Source organism: Hyla sarda, chromosome 3 (assembly GCF_029499605.1).
Source record: "Hyla sarda isolate aHylSar1 chromosome 3, aHylSar1.hap1, whole genome shotgun sequence".
NCBI lineage: Eukaryota > Metazoa > Chordata > Amphibia > Anura > Hylidae > Hyla > Hyla sarda.
The window spans coordinates 346087878-346109897 of record NC_079191.1 but is presented as its reverse complement, the minus strand read 5'-3'; the positions used below and the strand labels follow the sequence as shown (position 1 = coordinate 346109897).

The 22020-nt window shown below is 49.5% G+C and overlaps 1 protein-coding gene across 4 annotated transcripts in view; it reads left to right on the top strand.

Moving 5' to 3' along the window:
• Positions 1-22020, top strand: part of FSIP2 (fibrous sheath interacting protein 2) — a 59118-nt gene that overhangs the window by 22263 nt on the left and 14835 nt on the right. For all 4 annotated transcript variants that reach the window (XM_056567481.1, XM_056567480.1, XM_056567482.1 and 1 more), the window contains exon 5: positions 6364-6404. In XM_056567481.1, the coding sequence (XP_056423456.1) occupies positions 6364-6404 (41 nt within the window). The remainder of the gene's footprint in view (positions 1-6363; positions 6405-22020) is intronic.

Genomic DNA, 22020 nt, shown 5'->3' with positions numbered 1-22020 from the left:
ATCCCTTGCAAAAATTCAAAAATTGGGTCTACAAGAACATGCGAGTGTAAAAAATGAAGATTTTGAATTTTCTCCTTCACTTTGCTGCTATTCCTGTGAAACACCTAAAGGGTTAATACACTTACTGAATGTTTTTTTGAATACTTTAGGGGGTGTAGTTTTTATAATGGGGTCTTTTATGGGGTATTTCTAATATGAAGACCCTTCAAATCCACTTCAAAACTGAACTGGTCCCTGAAAAATAGTGAGTTTGAAAATTTTGTGAAAAATTTCAAAATTGCTACTGAACTTTGAAGCCCTATGGTGTCTTCCAAAAGTAAAAACTCATAAATTTTATGATGCAAACATAAAGTAGACATATTGTATATGTGAACCCAAAAAAAATATATTTTGAATATCCATTTTCCTTACAAGCAGAGAGCTTCAAGGTTAGAAAAATGCAAAATTTTCATTTTTTTCATCAAATTTTGGGATTTTTCACCAAGAAAGGATGCAAGTTACCATAGAATTTTACCACTAAGTTAAAGTAGAATATGTCACGAAAAAACAATCTCAGAATCAGAATGATAACTAAAAGTATTCCAGAGTTATTAATGTTTAAATTGACAGTGGTCAGAATTGCAAAAAACGCTCCGGTCCTTAAGGTATAAAATGGCCTGGTCCTTAAGGGGTTAAGAGTTATACCATGTGATATGTGATTGTTACCCAGGAGGTACCAGTGACCAGGTGATCACAAGAGTGACGTATGGGCTCCCTGCTAAACTCCCCCATATAAGCCCTGGGTGGAGCTTCTCTCTTTTTGAGCTCTGCTTATCTGCTAAGCTGAGGTCCAGTGCAGTCGCCTAGTGTGTGTGTCCAGAGTGTTGGAGGCCTCAAAGTCAAGTCATGCAGCCACCATCAAGTCAAGTAAGCTAAAGTCACAGCTTTATGAGTCAAGTCAAGTCAGTCCCTGTCATCTGTCAAGTTAGTGTTACGCCTAGCGCTCCGGGTCCCCGCTCCTCCCCGGAGCGCTTACGGCGTCTCTCTCTCCGCAGCGCCCCGGACGGTCCCGCTGACCGGGAGCGCTGCACTGTCATGGCCGTCGGGGATGCGATTCGCACAGCGGGACGCGCCCGCTCGCGAATCGCATCCCAGGTCACTTACCCGTTCCCATTCCCTGCTGTCATGTGCTGGCGCGCGCGGCTCCGCTCTCTAGGACGCGCGCGCGCCAGCTCCCTGAGACTTAAAGGGCCAGTGCACCAATGATTGGTGCCTGGCCCAATTAGCTTAATTGGCTTCCACCTGCTCCCAGACTATATCTGATCTCTGCCCCTGCACTCCCCTGCCGGATCTTGTTGCCTTAGAGCCTAGTGAAAGCGTTACTGTGTTTGTCCATACTGTGTACTTGACCTCCTGCTATTACCTTATTGACTACGATCCTTGCTGCCTGCCCCGACCTTCTGCTACGTCCGACCTTGCTTCTGTCTACTCCCTTGTACCGTGCCTATCTTCAGCAGTCAGAGAGGTTTAGCCGTTGCTAGTGGATACGACCTGGTCACTACCGCCGCAGCAAGACCATCCCGCTTTGCGGCGGGCTCTGGTGAACACCAGTAGTGACTTAGAACCGGTCCACTAGCACGGTCCACGCCTATCCCTCTCTGGCACAGAGGATCCACCTCCTGCCAGCCGGCATCGTGACAGTAGATCCGGCCATGGATCCCGCTGAGGTTCCCCTGCCTTATATCTCTGATCTCACCACGGTGGTCGCCCAGCAATCCCGACAGATCGCCCATCTAAACCACCAGCTGTCGGAAGTGTCCACCATGGTGCAGCAACTTCAGTCGCAACTTCTGCCTCTGCTACAGCAGCAACCATCTCCTCCGCCAGCTCCTGCACCCCTTCCGCAGCGAGTGGCCACTCCTAGCCTCCGCTTGTCCTTGCCGGACAAATTTAATGGGGACTCTAAGTTTTGCCGTGGCTTTCTTTCGCAATGTTCCCTGCACTTGGAGATGATGTCGGACCAGTTTCCTACTGAAAGGTCTAAGGTGGCTTTCGTAGTCAGCCTTCTGTCTGGAAAAGCCCTGTCATGGGCCACACCGCTCTGGGACCGCAATGACCCCGTCACTGCCTCTGTACACTCCTTCTTCTCGGAAATTCGAAGTGTCTTTGAGGAACCTGCCCGAGCCTCTTCTGCTGAGACTGCCCTGCTGAACCTGGTCCAGGGTAATTCTTCCGTTGGCGAGTACGCCATACAATTCCGTACTCTTGCTTCTGAACTATCCTGGAATAATGAGGCCCTCTGCGCGACCTTTAAAAAAGGCCTATCCAGCAACATTAAAGATGTTCTGGCCGCACGAGAAACTCCTGCTAACCTGCATGAACTCATTCATCTAGCCACTCGCATTGACATGCGTTTTTCTGAGAGGCATCAAGAGCTCCGCCAGGAAAAAGACTTAGATCTCTGGACACCTCTCCCACAGTCTCCATTGCAATCTGCGCCTAGGCCTCCCGCCGAGGAGGCCATGCAAGTGGATCGGTCTCGCCTGACCCTGGAAGAGAGGAATCGCCGTAGGGAAGAGAATCTTTGTCTGTACTGTGCCAGTACCGAACATTTTTTGGTGGATTGCCCTATCCGTCCTCCACGTCTGGGAAACGCACGCTCGCACCCAGCTCTCGTGGGTGTGGCGTCTCTTGATGCTAAGTCGGCTTCTCCACGTCTCACGGTGCCTGTACGGATTTCTCCTTCAGCCAACTCTTCCCTCTCAGCCGCCGCCTGCCTGGACTCTGGTGCCTCTGGGAATTTTATTCGGGAGTCCTTGGTGAATAAATTCCGCATCCCGGTGACCCGTCTCGTCAAGCCACTCAACATTTCCGCGGTCAACGGAGTCAGGTTGGATTGCACCGTGCGTTACCGCACGGAGCCCCTCCTAATGTGCATCGGACCTCATCACGAAAAAATTGAGTTTTTGGTCCTCTCCAATTGCACTTCCGAAATTCTCCTTGGACTACCCTGGCTTCAACACCATTCCCCAACCCTGGATTGGTCCACAGGGGAGATCAAGAGCTGGGGTACCTCTTGTTTCAAGGACTGCCTTAAACCGGTTCCCAGTACTCCCTGCCGTGACCCTGTGTGTTCCCCTGTATCCGGTCTCCCTAAAGTCTTTATGGACTCTGCCTGCCATAAGAAGTGCCTCTCCCCCCCTCCCAGTCCAGTCAGGCAAGCCTCGGTGCCTCCTCATGGCCCCCGTCCTGGTGTCACACTGCCCCGTGCCAGGCCTCGCCCTCTGCCCTCCCTCCCCATTCCCACTCCTGCTGTACTGCCTGCCGTTGAGGAATCCCTCCATTCTTTCCCGGTGTCCTCATCCCAGGGGAGGCAGTTACCGGACAAAGAGAAGGGGAGACCTAAGGGGGGGGGTACTGTTACGCCTAGCGCTCCGGGTCCCCGCTCCTCCCCGGAGCGCTTACGGCGTCTCTCTCTCCGCAGCGCCCCGGACGGTCCCGCTGACCGGGAGCGCTGCACTGTCATGGCCGTCGGGGATGCGATTCGCACAGCGGGACGCGCCCGCTCGCGAATCGCATCCCAGGTCACTTACCCGTTCCCATCCCCTGCTGTCATGTGCTGGCGCGCGCGGCTCCGCTCTCTAGGACGCGCGCGCGCCAGCTCCCTGAGACTTAAAGGGCCAGTGCACCAATGATTGGTGCCTGGCCCAATTAGCTTAATTGGCTTCCACCTGCTCCCAGACTATATCTGATCTCTGCCCCTGCACTCCCCTGCCGGATCTTGTTGCCTTAGAGCCTAGTGAAAGCGTTACTGTGTTTGTCCATACTGTGTACTTGACCTCCTGCTATTACCTTATTGACTACGATCCTTGCTGCCTGCCCCGACCTTCTGCTACGTCCGACCTTGCTTCTGTCTACTCCCTTGTACCGTGCCTATCTTCAGCAGTCAGAGAGGTTTAGCCGTTGCTAGTGGATACGACCTGGTCACTACCGCCGCAGCAAGACCATCCCGCTTTGCGGCGGGCTCTGGTGAACACCAGTAGTGACTTAGAACCGGTCCACTAGCACGGTCCACGCCTATCCCTCTCTGGCACAGAGGATCCACCTCCTGCCAGCCGGCATCGTGACAGTTAGCATGGTCTGCATTCAATTGTCCAGTCCTACTACAAATCCCAGCAAGCCCTTAAGGTCTCTGCTTCACTGGTCACCTCCTTGGGCCCTGGCTGAACTGTTTAGACTTTATCGCTTCTTTAATTTTCAGAGGCCTTGTTAAAAATGAAAGAAGCAATCTGATTGGTTGCTGTTGGCAACTGCCCCACTTTTCCTCTACACGTTTTGATAAATTTTCCCTATAGTGTTCAGATTGATTGTTAAAATGTTTTTTCAGGAAAATTAATAGTTTACTATCTGCCTCCCTGTGCCATAAAACAGTAAAATAATGCATACTTAGAATGCATTCAAAAAGTCATCAAAAGATGTTTGGAACAACCCAAACAAAGGACTCTTCCTAGAGATGGCCGCCCCATAAAACAAAGAATGAGAGGAAAAGGGCCTTAGTAAGAATGGTGACCCAAAAACCCAATAGTCACTCTTACTGAGCTCCGAATCTTGTGTGCGGATGGGAGAAACTTTTAGACGGTCAACTATTGCTGCAGAACTCCACAATTTGGGCTTTTTGGCAGAATGACCAGAAAGAAGCCTCTTCTCAGTAAAAGACACATGAAAGCCCATTTGAAGTTTGCAAAAAACACCTCAATAACTCTCAGACCATAAGAAACAAGTGAGAAGTTTGTGACCTTAAAGGGGTACTCCGCCCCTAGACATCTTATCACCTATCCAAAGGATAGGGGATAAGATGTCTGATCGTGGGGGTTCCGCGGCTGGAGACCCCACAATCTCGGCTGCGGCACCGCAGTCTTTTGGTGCACGGAGCGAACTTAGCTCCGTGCTGGATGACTGGCGTTGTGGTGCGGAGGCTCGTGACATCATAGCCACGCCACATCACTCCCCCTCCCATAGACTTGCATTGAGGGAGCATTGCCGTGACGTCGCGAGCCTTCGGCACTTTGGATAGGGGATAAGATGTCTAGGGGCGGAGTACCCCTTTAATACTACGCATCATGTCTGGAGGAAATCAGGCACTGCTCATCGCCTGCCCGATACCATTCCCACAGTGAAGCATGATGGGGAAACCATCATGTTGTGGGGGTGTTTTTCAGCGGATGGGAAAGGAAGACTGGCCAGGGTTGAGGGAAAGCTGAACAGAGCAAAGTACAGATATAACAGAGATATTCATGAACAGAGATATTAATGGTAATATGTGCCAGAAATAATACCTAAAGGATCTGAGTAAGATCTGTTTTTTTATTTTTTTTATTTTTTTTTTTCCACTTAGTCGAGTGCAGAATGATGGTGGAGTTTATATATTTTTTTATTATAGAGCAAGTCTCTTTCTTCCATATATACGGTAATAAGCTAACGTTTAGGCACCACTGACAATTTCCATGATTTTCATTTATAAATATTTGGGTGTTTGGATCAGCAATTTGGATCAGCAGGTATGCAAACTCACATTTGGGCAAGCCAGCTTCATTTTAGACTAATGAAACAAGGTTGGAGTTATTTGGTCATAACAAGGAACACAGTGATCGAAGACAAACACTTGCTACCCACAGGAAAATTTGGTGGAGGTTCCATCATGCTGTGGGGCTCTGTGACCAGTGCCGATACTGGGAGTCTTGTTAAAGTTGAGGGTTGCATGAATTCCACTCAATATCAGCAGATACTTGAGAAAAATGTAAAGGAATCCGTCACAAAATTGAAATTACTCAGGGGCTGGATATTTCAACAAGACAATGTCCCAAAACACTGCTCAGAATCTACTCTGGCATTTATGCAGAGGAACAAGTAGAATGTTCTGGAATGACCATCCCAGTCCCCAGACCTGAAGATCATTGACAATCTGTGGTGTGATGTGAAGCAGGCTGTCCATGCTCAGCAACCATCAAAACTGATTGAACTGGAGATAGGAATGGTCCAAAATTCCATCATCCAGAATCCAGACCTTCATTACAGGCTATAGGATGTGTCTAGACCCTAGAGGCTGTTATTTCTGCTAAAGGAGAAACTAAATATTGATGTAATATTTCTGTCTACTTTTGATTTCATGCAGATTGCACAGTTTCTGTTTATTCAATACACCTCTTACCACTACAGAAATATGACTGTGTGTTTCAGATATTTCATAGCTCAAAATTAAATAGCTGATCCAAACACCCAATTATTTATAAATGAAATTCATGGAAATTGTCAACAGTGCCTAAACTTTTGCATACGACTGTACATCTTCAGCATAATCATTTTATATGTTTTGTTGTCTTTCAGGAGCACATTAAGAAGCAAATAGATAGCATTAACAGAAACAAGTGAGTGTTAATTCACAATAAGCACAATATTGCCTCTTAAAATTAATGTCCTGTCATCTCCCACTAATTGGATCATAAGAATTTTTGTATAACATTAGTGTACATAAAGGAGTAGTTCGTGCAGGAGATTGCGGGGGGCACTAACTACACAAATTCTTCCCTCTCTGTACAGGTGGCTTACTACCCTGTTTCTTATATTCATTTTTGGTCCCAAAGATGTGCTAGGTCTTATTTTCAGGGAATGTCTTATTTTTCCATGAAGAAGAAACCACAGTGTACAGTGGATTATTTAGTCCCGTCCCCCCTCCCCCTCAGCATCATCCCTGTGCCAGTGGATTGAAACAACTGGCACAGAACAGTGGTGAGGCTGGTGGGGAGTCTAGAGAATCCAGTGGGGTTCAACAGTCTACCTCCCCCTCACCTCACATTTTCCCCTGTTTACCAGACATCAAACCCCCCCCCCCCCCCCCCCCCCGGCACCCCTGTGGGTCTGTGCCTCACATTGCCTGCCTCCAGCCCCGCGCGGGCTCTGGGATGATGAGGGATGTCCCCCTGCGCAGCGTCAGGGGCGTCACTTGTCATCCAGAGAGTCGGCTGCAGCAGCTCACTGGTTGAAAGTGACCACGTGTTGCCTAAGGCCTTATATTCAGGGGGCCTCATAATCGAGGGGAGGCCTTATATTTAGCCAGAATGCTAAAGGAACAATAGGTCTTATTTTCAGGGGATGTCTTATTTTTGGAGAAAGATGGTACTAGTCACCAAAAATGTGTTAATCATTCACAGTAAATGTCACCTGTGCTGACTTGGGACCAAAAAAATCTTGACTGGCCAAGGAAGGGAATTAAAGACCACACTACCGAACCTATCTTTTAACCCCAAAAAATTGGAGCCCACTAACTATTTCCTGGACTCCCTATAACTCACCCAGCTTTCCCTGGATGGTATATGCACTAAAACCTATTCTACATACAACAGCTACCTTGGTAAAATATAGCAATCCTTGATGACCATTCCTGTCACTGCCTCAGAGTACTTAATAAAGGCAAGATAATTTACATTCGCATGCTGTTTATAATCACAAAAGGTGTATAATACAAGAGTGTTTAAAACCAATGCCCATTTATTATTGGGCCAGTGTGGTCGCCTAGTATGGGAGATGGTACAGTTGCTGTCCTGTCAGGCAGCCTCCGTCAGTGTCCCCAGGGCCTCTTGCACCTGTTTCCCCCCTGTACATATGTTCTGCAGTGTATTGTATTATAAAATGTGTTTTATCTTTAAGAGTTATGCCATGTGATTGTTACCAAGGAGGTACCAGTGACCAGGTGATCCTATGGGCTCCCTGCTAGTCTTCCCCATATAAGCCCTGGGTGGAGCTAGGCTCTCTTTCCTTGCTCTCTTGGAGCTTAGAGCTCTTGCTTCCTGCTGAGGTCAAGTGCAGTCGTGCCTAGTGTGTGTGCAGAGTGTTGGAGGCCTCAAAGTCAAGTCCTGCAGCCACCATCAATTCAAGTAAGCTAAAGTCACAGCTTTATGAGTCAAGTCAGTCCCTGTCATCTGTCAAGTCAGCATTGTCTGCATTCAATTGTCCGGTCCTCCTACAAGTCCCATGAAGCCCTTAGGTCTCTGCGTCACTGGTCACCTCCTTGGGCCCTGGCTGAACTGTATAGACTTTACCAACTGTCTACCCTCAGTAAAGCTACCGTTGTCCGTAACTTGGTGTTGTAGTCTTTATTGCCCCCCCCGTGCCTAGCCCAGGATCCAGCGGTATACCTTAGGGTAGTTTTAGGCTAAACCACTCCCTGGCATCACGAATACAAGGGGTTAATGCCATCTGCCCCTAGGGTAACAACATCTTCCCTCATCACACCCCGCTACCACAACTTTTGACATCACGAACAGGATACGGGTGTGCACTTCATGCCACAAGTCCTCCCGCCTAGTCTGAACTGTGTCCAATATTGTCTGCAAAAACTGCATGCCGATGCGATTTAAGTATGCGCCAAAAAGTGTATGGGACTTTGCAAATGAAAAGTGATTTACTGTGTCAACCATGTGCAGGATTAGGTCTGAAGCTATGTTATGTTGCCAAGTATTGCCTGTACCTGCAAGGGTTAAAGATGTGCCAGAGAAGCATGGGAAAATGTTTCCTGCTGGTCAGCGTCCCAACCTTGGGCGTGGAGACCAAGTCGTTGTATCTATCCTGAAGTGGAACTGTTAAGATCCGCCCCTTATTGCAGGGGGAATGGAAATCAGCGCTACACCACTGATGCACTTCCATGGAGTAACATGGAGTAACAAGAAAGCACATGTGCAGAGAGTCCCAATATGGCGCCGGAGGCCCGGAAAGTTGCCACGGCGCAAATGTTTCAGGAGCTGGCAGATCGTTTACAGCGCATCTCCCTCGTGGGCTGAAGAGGCCTGCTACCAAGTCACGCTGACCAAAGATGATAGAGACTGGCCTCCCACCCCAGAGGAGAGAACGCCGGTGTCACAAGTAGCACTGCAGACAGACGTTCCCTTCTTCCCGTGCTGCTTCTGCCGCCGTTCGCATCGCGGGACGCACCCGAATGCGAACGCCAGGCTTTCATTCTCCTCTCCTCATCTCTGTCCCCTCCACTGTTCCCTGTTGTCAAAACGTGCGCCTCCGCCTCCTTCCTCAGGTTTAAAGGGCCAGCGCTCCATTGATTGGTGCTTGTCTGGTCCTGTGTCTATTTAACCCCACACTTCCTTCCTGTCCTTGCCAGATCTTTGTGCTCACTAGAGAAAGCGTTCCAGTTGTGTGTTGTCTAACAGTGTTCCTGACTGTCACGATGCCGGCTGGCAGGAGGTGGATCCTCTGTGCCAGAGAGGGATTGGCGTGGACCGTGCTAGTGGACCGGTTCTAAGTCACTACTGGTTTTCACCAGAGCCCGCCGCAAAGCGGGATGGTCTTGCTGCGGCGGTAGTGACCAGGTCGTATCCACTAGCAACGGCTCAACCTCTCTGACTGCTGAAGATAGGCGCGATACAAGGGAGTAGACAGAAGCAAGGTCGGACGTAGCAGAAGGTCGGGGCAGGCAGCAAGGATCGTAGTCAGGGGCAACGGCAGGAGGTCTGGAACACAGGCTAGGAACACACAAGGGAACGCTTTCACTAGGCACAAGGGCAACAAGATCCGGCGAGGGAGTGCAGGGGAAGTGAGGTATATATATGGAGTGCACAGGTGAACACACTAATTAGAACCACTGCGCCAATCAGCGGCGCAGTGGCCCTTTAAATCGCAGAGACCCGGCGCGCGCGCGTCCTAGGGAGCGGGGCCGCGCGCGCCGGGACAGGACCGACGGAGAGCGAGTCAGGTACGGGAGCCGGGGTGCGCACCGCGAGCGGGCGCCACCCGCATCGCGAATCGCATCCCGGCTGGAGGCGGTACCGCAGCGCACCCGGTCAGTGGATCTGACCGGGACGCTGCAGTAACGAGGATGAGGCGAGCGCTCCGGGGAGGAACGGGGACCCGGAGCAACAGTACCCCCCCCCCCCCCCCTTGGGTCTCCCCCTCTTCTTGGGGCCAAAGAACCTGAGGACCAAAAACTCAATTTTTCCGTGATGAGGTCCGATGCACATTAGGAGGGGTTCCGTGCGGTAACGCACGGCACAGTCCAATCTTTCATTGTAAACACAATTGATGTAGAGGGGTCTGGCGAGACTGGTCACAGGGACGTTGAACCTGTTGATAAGAGAGGCCAAAAAAAAATTTCCTGCAGATCCGGAATCCAAGAAGGACATAGTAGAGAAGGAGAAGGTAGAGGCAGATATCCGCACAGGCACAGTAAGGCATGGAGAAGCAGAGTTGACATCAAGAACTGTGTCACCTTTGTGCGGAGTCAGCGTACGTCTTTCCAGGCGGGGAGGACGGATAGGACAATCCTTCAGGAAATGTTCAGTACCGGCATAGTACAGGCAAAGATTCTCCATGCGGCGTCGTGTCCTCTCTTGAGGTGTCAAGCGAGACCGGTCAACTTGCATAGCCTCCATGGCGGGAGGCACAGGAACGGATTGCAGAGGACCAGAGGAGAGAGGAGCCGGGGGGAAAAAACGCCTCGTGCGAACAAAGTCCATATCCAGGCGGAGCTCCAGACGCCATCCGGAAGAACGCATGTCAATGCGAGTGGCAAGATGAATGAGTTCATGTAGGTTAGCAGGAGTTTCTCGTGCGGCCAGAACATCTTTAATGTTGCTGGATAGGCCTTTTTTAAAGGTCGCGCAGAGGACCTCACTATTCCAGGACAACTCGGAAGCAAGAGCACGGAACTGAATGGCGTACTCGCCAACGGAAGAAACACCCTGGGCCAGGTTCAGCAGGGCAGTCTCGGCAGAAGAAGCTCGGGCAGGCTCCTCGAAGACACCACGGACCTCAGCGAAGAAGGACTGGACTGTGGCTGTGGCAGGATCATTGCGGTCCCAGAGCGGTGTGGCCCAAGACAAGGCCTTTCCAGAAAGGAGACCACGGCAGAGTCTAGAGTCCCCATCAAATTTGTCCGGCAGGGACAAGCAGGGGTTAGGAGCGGACGGACGCTGGGGAGGAGTTGCAGGAGTCGACGGAGGAGATGGTTGTTCCAGTTGCAGCTGCTGTGTCTGTGACAGCAGCTGCTGTATCTGTGACTTCAGTTGCTGTGTCACGGTGGTCAAGTATGCCAGCTGGTGATTTCGTTGGGTGATCATCGTGGAAATGTCGGCAAGACTTGACAGCGGCACCTCAGCGGAATCCATGGCCGGATCTACTGTCACGATGCCGGCTGGCAGGAGGTGGATCCTCTGTGCCAGAGAGGGATTGGCGTGGACCGTGCTAGTGGACCGGTTCTAAGTCACTACTGGTTTTCACCAGAGCCCGCCGCAAAGCGGGATGGTCTTGCTGCGGCGGTAGTGACCAGGTCGTATCCACTAGCAACGGCTCAACCTCTCTGACTGCTGATGATAGGCGCGGTACAAGGGAGTAGACAGAAGCAAGGTCGGACGTAGCAGAAGGTCGGGGCAGGCAGCAAGGATCGTAGTCAGGGGCAACGGCAGGAGGTCTGGAACACAGGCTAGGAACACACAAGGGAACGCTTTCACTAGGCACAAGGGCAACAAGATCCGGCGAGGGAGTGCAGGGGAAGTGAGGTATATATATGGAGTGCACAGGTGAACACACTAATTAGAACCACTGCGCCAATCAGCGGCGCAGTGGCCCTTTAAATCGCAGAGACCCGGCGCGCGCGCGTCCTAGGGAGCGGGGCCGCGCGTGCCGGGACAGGACCGACGGAGAGCGAGTCAGGTACGGGAGCCGGGGTGCGCACCGCGAGCGGGCGCCACCCGCATCGCGAATCGCATCCCGGCTGGAGGCGGTACCGCAGCGCACCCGGTCAGTGGATCTGACCGGGGCGCTGCAGTAACGAGGATGAGGCGAGCGCTCCGGGGAGGAACGGGGACCCGGAGCGCTCGGCGTAACACTGACCTCTTGCTTTGTGACCTGACCTTGCTCCTGTGCCGCCTGCCCTCTGACCTCCTAGCTTCATTCCTGACCACGCTTCTGTGCCGCCTGCCCTGACCTCTTGCCTGTCCAGACTACGAGTTTGCCTCATCTTACCTGTGCCATGTAACACCTAAGCAGCCTGTGTGGACGAGTCGTATCAGGGGTAGCGACCTGGGTGCTGCCTGTCACAGCAAGTCCATCCCGCTTTGCGGCAGGCTCTGGTGAAAATCACCAGCACCTTAGACTCCACTCCCTGGTATGACCCACGCGATCATACACACAGGTTCAGTGGATTCACTGCTCCACTGCCGTTTCAGTAAGATCCGGTCATGGATCCTGCTGGGTTGCCTCTGCCTGATATTATGGATCTTTCCACCATCGTGGCTTAACAGTCGCAACAGTTAGCTCGTCAGGTGCATCAGTTGAATCAGTTGTCTGTTATGATGCAACAGCTTCTTTCCGTTCATCAGCAACAGAGGCTTCTTCACTTCCTGTAATTTCTTCCAGATATAAGCTTTGTTTATCCTTGCCTACGAAGTATGAAGGAGATCCCAAGTTGTGTATAGGTTTTGTGACCCAGAGCTCTATGCATTTGGAACTCATGGTGGATCAGTTCCCGACGGAGCGAGCTGAAGTGGCGTTTGTGGTCAGTCTGCTATCAGCTACTCCTCTCTGGGATTGTAATGATCCAGTGTCTTCTAACTTGAAGGCCTTTCTCTCTGAATTCCGCAATGTCTTTGAAGAACCTGCACAAGTTTCCTCTGCCGAGACTGCTTTACTGAACCTCCGCCAAGGGGACTCTTCAGTTGGTGATTACGCGATTCAATTCCGCACCTTAGCTTCCGAATTGGCCTGGAACGACGAGGCCTTTTGTGCTACATTCAAAAAAGGACTTTGTAGTAGAATCAAGGACGCTCTCGCTGCACGAGATCCACCGTCTTCCCCAAGTGAACTAATCCTTTTGACTTTCGGATTGATGTGTGTTTTGCTGAAAGGCAGGAAGAACTTCGTTTGGAGAGGGAACCTGTCCGAACACGGCGATTTCCCCGTCTGGCACCCGTGTTCCACCGTCCTCCTTTATTGTCTCCATTGCCGTCTCCAGGCTATGCAGGTGGATCAAACTCGGCTAACACAGCAGGAAATAATCTTTCAACGCAGTCAGAATTTATGCCACTATTGTGCCAGTCCAGAGCATTTTCTCAAAGACTGTTCTTTACGTCCACAGTGTCTGGGAAACGCTCGCACCTAGGGCACGTAGGAGAGGCGTCCCTGGGTGTGAATACTACCTCTCCTTGTTTGACCATGCTGGTCCAAGTCTATACCTCTTCTAAGACATCTTTCTTCACCTCAGTTTTTTTGGACTCAGGTCCCGCAGGAGATTTTATTGCTGCTTCCTTGGTCCATAAACATCATCTCCCAGTGACTCGGCTTGCTAAGCCTTTGTATATCTCTTCTGTCAATAGAGAAAACCTCAATTGTACAGTGCTTTTCCGCACTGAACCTCTCATCATGTAAGTAAGAGTCTTACATAAGGAGAGGATTGAGTTCTACGTGCTTCCTCAGTGCACTTCAGAGCTTCTTCTTGGTCTTCATTGGCTTCAACGTCACACTCCGCGTCTCGACTGGAAATCTGGTGAAGCCCCTTGTTGGGGACCATTTTGCCAAAGTCTTGAGTCTACCCAACCTAAGACGGTCTCTTCGCTAGAGATGTAGCGAATTGTTCGCCGGCAAACTTAGCATGTTCGCGTTTGCATCGCCAGGCGAACATATGTGAAGTTCGATTCGCCCCCTATACTTTAACATTGCGGTAAACTTTGACCCTGTGAGTCAGAGTCAGCAGACACATTACAGCCAATCAGCAGCAGTTCCTCCCTTCCAGACCCTCCTACCCCCTGCATTCTTACCTTCATTCGGCATGCTGCAGGCTTAGAAAGTGGAGGGACGGAGAAGCTGCCCCTTGAAACAACTTTTAAATCCCTATTGTGGCCAGAAAGAGTCCCTGTGGGTCTGAATGAGACAAATGGAAGACGGCCTTTAATACCCGTGATGGACACTTTGAGTATCTCGTGATGCCTTTTGGCCTGTGTAACGCTCCTGCTGTATTCCAGAAATTTGTTAATGACATCTTCCGTGATTTACTTTATACATGTGTAGTGGTGTATTTTGATGATATTCAGATTTTCTCGTCCAATTTGGAGAAGCATCGCTCTCATGTCTCATGTCAGGTTCTTCAGCACCTCAGGGATAATCATCTCTATGCCAAGCTTGAGAAATGCCTTTTTGAGAGATCAAGTCTTCCATTTCTTGGTTACATTTTCTCCAACCAAGGTTTACAGATGGACCCTGATAAGTTGTCTGTAGTTTTGGACTGGCCTCGACCTACTGGCCTTCGAGCTATACAACGCTTTTTGGGCTTTGCCAATTATTATCGTCAGTTCATTCCACATTATTCTTCCTTGGTTGCCCCGATTGTGACTCTCACAAAAAAGAACTGTTATCCCAAGTCTTGGTCTCTTGAAGCTGAAGAGGCCTTCTCTCTTTTAAAATCTGCATTTGCCTTGGCTCCTGTCCTCTCAAGACCTGATCCTGAGAAACCCTTCTTTTTGGAGGTAGATGGTTAATTGTAGGAGCTGGTGCCGTCTTGACTCAAAAAAACTCCAAGGACAAAACTGTCACCTGTGGATTTTTCTCCAAGACTTTTTGGGCAGCAGAAAGGAGCTAGTCTATCGGTGATCGGGAACTCCTCACTATTAAGCTTGCCTTAGAAGAGTGGCGTCATCTATTGGAGGGTTCCTCTCACCCAGTCAGCATCTATACGGATGATAAGAATCTCTTATACCTTCAAGCTGCTCAGCGTCTGGACCATCGGCAGGCTAGATGGTCTCTTTTCTTTTCCAGGTTTAACTTCTTTATTAATTTCCGTCCTGCAGATAAGAATGTCAGAGCCGATGCCCTCTCTTGGTCCCCCGATGTGGTTGGGCTAGATTCCACTCCACGACGTATTGTACCACCAGGGCGTTTTATTTATGCTGCTCCAGTTAACCTCCAGCATGTTCCACTGGGAGATCCTTCGTGCCACCTCAACTGAGACGTAGAGTTTTGAACTGGGAACATTCTTCTTTACTGGCTGGACATTCAGGAGCACGGAAGTCCTTCCAGTTAATCTCTCGGGATTATTGGTGGCCACACCTAGAATGCGATGTCACAGATTTTGTCCGTTCCTGTGTTATCTGTGCTTGCGACAAGACTCCACAGCAGAGACCTGCAGGACTCTTACAGCCTTTGCCTATTCCGGAAACTCCCTGGTCTATCATTGCTATGGACTTCATCACCGATCTGCCACCTTCCTCTAACATTACGGTCATCTGGGTGGTTGTTGATGGCTCATTTCATTCCTTTACCTGGTCTTCCATCTGCTCCTCAGCTGGCGAAACACTTTCTTCAAAATATCTTTTGCCTACATGACCTTCCTACTCACATTGTTTCGGATCGTGGTGTGCAATTTGTTTCCAAGTTCTGGCGGGCCCTCTGTTCATGTCTAAAAATCAAGCTGGACTTTTATTCTGCTTATCATCCCCAGACCAACGGCCAGGTAGGAAGAGTAAACCAAATCCTGGGAGATTATCTTTGTAATTTTGTCTCGGCCCAACAGGACGATTGGGTGGATTTCTTGCACTGGGCGGAGTTCTACAACCACAAAGACTCTGAGTCTACAAAGACGTTTCCATTCTTTGTAGTCTACGGTAATTTTCCTAGTCCTCCTTTACCTCTTCCATCCTGTTCTTGTGTGCCAGCTGTTGATGAACTAGTTTGAGATTTCTTGTCCATCTGGCAGGAGATCCGGCGTTCTTTGCTTCCCGCCTCCTCCCATATAAAATCTCAGGCGAATAAGAAGAGAAGGCCTCCACTCTATGGCCTTTTGGAGATATTTGTAAAAAATTCTCACTACCAAATACTGATTTCTTTAAATATCTTCAGATCCAACACTTATTGGGAGAGTTACACCCATCGGAGCTTAGATCGGATAAATTGGCATGTCTCCACATAACATCCACACATACAAGGCTGAAACCCCTTTATGCTGCCTTGCTTCACGATGCTAGCTGTGGGAAAACTCATCTGATGCGTAGTTGGGAACGAGACCTACAATCTGTTTATACAATTGAACAATGGCAAAGGGCATTTAAAGTATCACGTCTGTATCTCAAATGTTCCTCACATATTGAATCAGTCACCAAAACTACACTCCAATGATATTATACTCCGGATCGTCACTCTATAATATACCCTTCGGTCTCGGACAAATGTTGGAGGGGATGCGGGTGCAATGGATCTTTAATGCATATACTTTGGTTATGTCCCCTAATACAACATTATTGGGAAGATTGCAGGAAATTGCTGAGGGAAATTCTCCCCTGGTCATTCGCATGGACCCCGCAGATGGTACTCCTTTTCATTGGGATCTCTGATTTGCCACCAAGGGGTAGAGCCCTCATGTGTATTATATGCGCTGTAGCTAAAAATATCCTACTCCATAAATGGAAATCGGAGGCAGTCCCAGGTATCGCCGATCTCCACCTAGAAATCAATACTATATGTCTATGTGAAAAAATTATATCCGATGGTAATGGCACACATTCTGCATTCCTTAATAAGTGGCAACACTGGCTTCAATCTCCCTTTAGTGTGCAGGATTACTGATAAATATTTACTACAGCTATGTACAAAGTTCTTCTTATTTTCCACCAGCATATGTCCCCTATGTTACCTATACATAACATTTATGAATCTACACCAATTTTGTTTTTCTGTTACCACTGTTTATTACTGTTTACATCTGTTTCAGGGTTACCAGCTACAAATTGGGCCCTCAATTCCTGGGACCATTCGAAATTTTGCAAAACATTTATCGGGTTTCATTCAAGCTCCTCCCTACGGATTCCAAATTCTTTTCACGTCTCCCTTCTCAGGACAGTTGTTATGAATCAGTTTTCAAAAAAAGATATTGTTTCCACTCCCATGTCTGGTTCTTCTGATGTCTTTGAAGTTAAGGAGATTCTGGCGACGAAGACCATAAGTAGTGTTGAGCAGCATAGGCCATATTCGAATTCGCGAATATTCGCGAATATATGGACGAATATTCGTCATATATTCGCGAATATTCGAATATTCATTATATTCTCATTTTATTTTCGCATATGCGAAATTCGCGTCTGCGAAAATTAACACATGGGAAAATTATCATATACAAAATCAGCACGCGGGAAAATTCGCGTGCGCGAAAATTAACACATGGGAAAATTATCATATACAAAATCAGTATGCGCGAAAATGCGCGTATGCGAAAATTAACACATGGGAAAATTATCATATACAAAATCAGTATGCGCGTAAATTCGCATATGCGAAAAGTAGCATATGCGAAAAGTAGCATATGCATATTTCCGCATATGCGCATTTTCGCACGCCAGTCTCACACAGTAGTATTACAGCCTTCTTTACACCACACAAGCTGGAAGCAGAGAGGGATGATCACTGTGATGTGTACTGTAAGAAAAAAAAAAACGAATATTCGTAATTACGAATATATAGCGCTATATTCGCGAAATTCGCGAATTCGCGAATATGCGATATTCGCGAATAATATTCGAATTGCGAATATTCGCGAGCAACACTACATAAGAGGGAGACGTTATTTTCTAGTGGACTGGAAGGGATTTGGTCCAGAGGAAAGGTCCTGGGAGCCGGAGGAGAATATCTTGGACCACGACCTGGTCTGAAACTTTTTAAGAGGGAGAGACCCAAGGAGGGGGGGGGGGGGGTACTGTCACAAGTAGCATTGCAGCCAGACGTGCTGGCTGCAAGCGCACTCTGGCCCCATCCTCCATTGCTACTTCTGCCAACGTTCGCATCACGGAACGCGCCTGCATGTCAACGCTAGGCTCTCACTCTCCTCTCCACATCTCTGTCCCCTCCACTGTTCTCTGCTGTCGGCGCGTGTGCCCCCGCCTCCTAGGTTGCGCGTGCGCCAGCTTCCCCAGGTTTAAAGGGCCAGCGCACCATTGATTGGTGCTTGTCTAATCCTGTTTCTATTTAACCCCACACTTCCTTCCTGTCCTTGCCGGATCTTTGTGCTCACTAGCCCTACAGAAGGCGTTCCAGTTGTGTGTTGTCTAACAGTGTTCCTGACCGTTTGCTCTGTGACCTGCCCTTGCTCCAGTGCCGCCTGCCCTCTGACCTCCTAGCTTTATTCCGGACCACACTCCTGTTCCGTCTGCCCTTACCTCTTGCCTGTCCAGACTACCGGTTTGCCTCATCTTACCTGTGCCAGCAGCCTGTGTGGACGAGTCATATCAGGGGTAGTGACCTGGGTGCCGCCTGCCGCAGCAAGTCCATCCCGCTTTGTGGCGGGCTCTGATGAAAACCAGCGGCAACTTAGACTCCGCTCCCTGGTACGGCCCACGCCATCATCCACACAGGTTCAACGGATTCACTGCCGTTTCAGCTGGCATCTTCTTGTGAATCATCGCTGGTGAGGCTGTCCTCTCACCACTGGACTTGGGGTTCCTGGGCCAAAATTCCCACCGAGGAGCTGAGGCTGTGTTCTCTACCCCTCCTTCTACCCCTAGCCCAGAGCAAACCCCCCAGGCCCAGAAGTCTGCAGCATGTCCCCGGTCCCCACCTTTACCAAAGTGGTTGTTTAGCAATGAGCCTGGACTAATACGATATATGAGGGAGCACCTTCTTCCCTTGCCAGGGAAGTCCCATCCCCCAGTCCCACCAACCCAGTCTGAGAGGGCCAGAAGAGAAGCTCAGGTGGCCGAGATTGTAGAGGTGCTGAGGACACAAAGAATGGAAAGATATGGGATGAAGCTGCTGCCATATGAGGTGCGACAAGCACAGCAGCAGGACACAAAAGTATTGGAGGCCCTGTACATTAGGAAGCTCGAATATCCCCGAGAGGAAGAGCCAACCCTGGAATGTCACAGAGCCACGGTCATAAAATTTGGCAAAGTGTAGGGGTTTGGCACCCTCATGGACTGTTGTCATGGTGGGAAGTGTTTGTCATGGCACCAAAGTATCTACCCCAGTCGTCTGTGAATGTGCCCAGGCCTACTCCTGTGGTCGAGGAGCTTTGGCCTAACCAGCTCTGCTGGCCGAGATTATAGAGGGGCTGAGGGCACAAAGAATGGAAAGTTATGGGCCGAAGCTGCTGCCATATGAGGTGTGACAAGTACAGCAGCAGGACACAAAATCATTGGAAGTCCTGTACATTAGGAAGCTAGAACATCTCCAGGAGGGAGAGCCACCCCTGGAACGTCACAGAGCCAGGTCATAAAATTTGAGTGCAGGGGTTTGGCACCCTCATGGACTGTCTTCATGGTGGGACCATCTTGGTTAATCATCGGGCAGTGCATAGAAACTATCTCCCCCCATCATTGCATTCTCTAGAGAGCAGGGAGATCATGGAGTATACTCCTGTACAGAGCTTGAGAGGAGAGTGGGTGGCTGCGTTGACCCATCCAAAAAATCCAACCCAGATTCCATTTGCCTACTTCCCATTGGATGACTGGGACGCCGATCCCTTTGGGTTGCTGCCACCTAAAGTCAGAGGTACCATCCAGGAGGAGGAGGTCTACTTGCCCCGAGTGCCTGTCATGGCACCAAAGTATCTACCACAGTCATCTGTGAATGTGCCCAGGCCTACTCCTGTGGTCGAGGAGCTTTGGCCGGCCCAACAGGCACCAACTGCTGTTCCCCCAGTGGTGCAAGCCGCTGCAGCGCAAATGGTGGTCACCATCGGCCCCACCATTAAAGTCCACGTTGTCCCGGGTGAACTGGAGTCCACTAGAGGGGGCACAGTCCCGTGGACCCCATCACATGTCCCAGCCTCGGAAGCAGTCTACAGTTCTACTGTATATCACTAACTTTCCTTGTGAAGTACTTTTGTTCTCGGTTATGAAACGTTTAAGAAGTGCCAGACAAACTTGTCAAGAAGTTTATTTGTAACCATTTGCGTAAGTGTATGTGCGCGGCTTTAGCCGTGATTCTTTACTAAGAACTCCCAAGTGTACCAGGACTGTGGAGTGGGACAGTGAAAATATGTATATACCATTAGAGTAATATATATTTGCTCATTCTCTTTGCACAAGTAAATACTTATGTTGGTGTACTATACAATGTCTGTTGTGCATGGCAATTTATATAGGAGGTATCCTGACCCAGTCGGGAAAAGCATAGCCAGTACCTCAACACAAGGACAATTCCCGCAAGGTACAAAGATCAGCTCACAATATAGTGTACTAGGTTATATATCACACATAGTAAGTTCATATGTAAACACTTGTTAGGGCTGTAACATTACTTGTAGTCCTAGTCCACAAATGTCCAATGTATATATATATATATATATATATATATATATATATACAGTGGTCCCTCAACATACGATGGTAATTCGTTCCAAATGAGCCATCGTTTGTCGAATCCATCGTATGTTGAGGGATTCGTGCAATGTAAAGTATAGGAAGCTGTACTCACCTGTCCCCGCCGCTCGCGATGGTGACCCCGGGCCTCCGCTGGGCTCTCCTGGTCTTCTCCGGTCCTCTGCTGTCTTCTCCGGTCCTCTCCTGGTCTTCTCCGGTCCTCCGCTGTCTTCCGCAAGGCCTTACTGGGCCTGCGTAGCAACATCATTACGCCGCTGCGTACGCCATTCCTATTGGATGACGTGCACAGCAGCGCATTGACGTCATCGGAGAGGGCCGAGAAGACACCGGAAGACCAGCGCTGGACCCGGAGGGCACCCCGGAGCATCGTGGAGGGGTAAATAATACTTACAGCACCACACGGGGAACATTAAGCTGCTATCCGACAGCAGCTTAAGCATTTTGCGCTGCCGGATAGCACATAAAAAAGCATTGTATGTCGATGCTGACATCGACATGCGATGGCCTCTGAGAGGCCACCGTATGTCGATTTGATCATATGTCGGGGCCATCGTAGGTCGGGGGGTCACTGTATATATATATCTCTGTCTAACATTTTTATGTCCTCGTGTACAGGGTACTCTACTGGCCAGAGGGTTCCCCTGAAACTAAAAGTAAGGGTTCCCTACTGGTCTCCCCCATAAAAGCCCTGGGTGGAGTTAGCCTCTCTTTCTTCTTGCTTTCTTGGAGCTTAGAGCTCTTGCTTTCTGCTAAGGTCCAGTGCAGTCGTGCCTAGTGTGTGTGTGTCCAGAGTGTTGGAGGCCTCAAAGTCAAGTCCTGCAGCCACCATCATTTCAAGTAAGCTAAAGTTACAGCTTTATGAGTCAAGTCAAGTCATCTGTCAAGTCAGCGTGGTCTTCATTCAATTGTCCAGTCCTACTACAAGTCCCAGCAAGCCCTTAAGGTCTCTGCTTCACTGGTCACCTACCTGGGCCCTGGCTGAACTGTATAGACTTTACCAACTGTATACCCTCAGTGAAGCTACTCTTGTCCGTAACTTGGTGTCGGAGTCTTTATTGCCCTCGGTGCCTAGCCCAGGATCCAGCGGTATACTTTCGGGTGGTTTTAGGCTAAACCATGCCCTGACATCACAAATACAAGGGGTTAATGCCATCTGCCCCTAGTGTAACAACGACTGCCCTCATCACCCCCCGCTAACACACAAGCATCACATTTAGTGGCACATTTAGGCAGGGTTTACACAAAATACTTTAATCAGTATGTTAGTATTTTTACTGTAAAACTGACACAGAGAAAAACTATAAGATTTGCAGCTTTTGTGTTGATCCAATTCCTTGTTTCAAGAAGAGTAATAAATGTGACTTTCATCATAATACTATTCTTTCAAACAAAGCTACCCCAAAGAAATTTGGCACAGTTGTATCGAAAAGTATGCCTAAGTGCTTCAGGAAATGCTAAATTCCAGCTCCCAAAAGATAAGGTTAAAATCCAAAAATGTATTAAATCATTTTAAAATGATATTGTTACGCCGAGCGCTCCGGGTCCCCGCTCCTCCCCGGAGCGCTCGCTACACTCTCGCTCCCGCAGTGCCCCGGTCAGATCCACTGACCGGGTGCGCTGCGATACTGCCTCCAGCCGGGATGCGATTCGCGATGCGGGTGGCGCCCGCTCGCGATGCGCACCC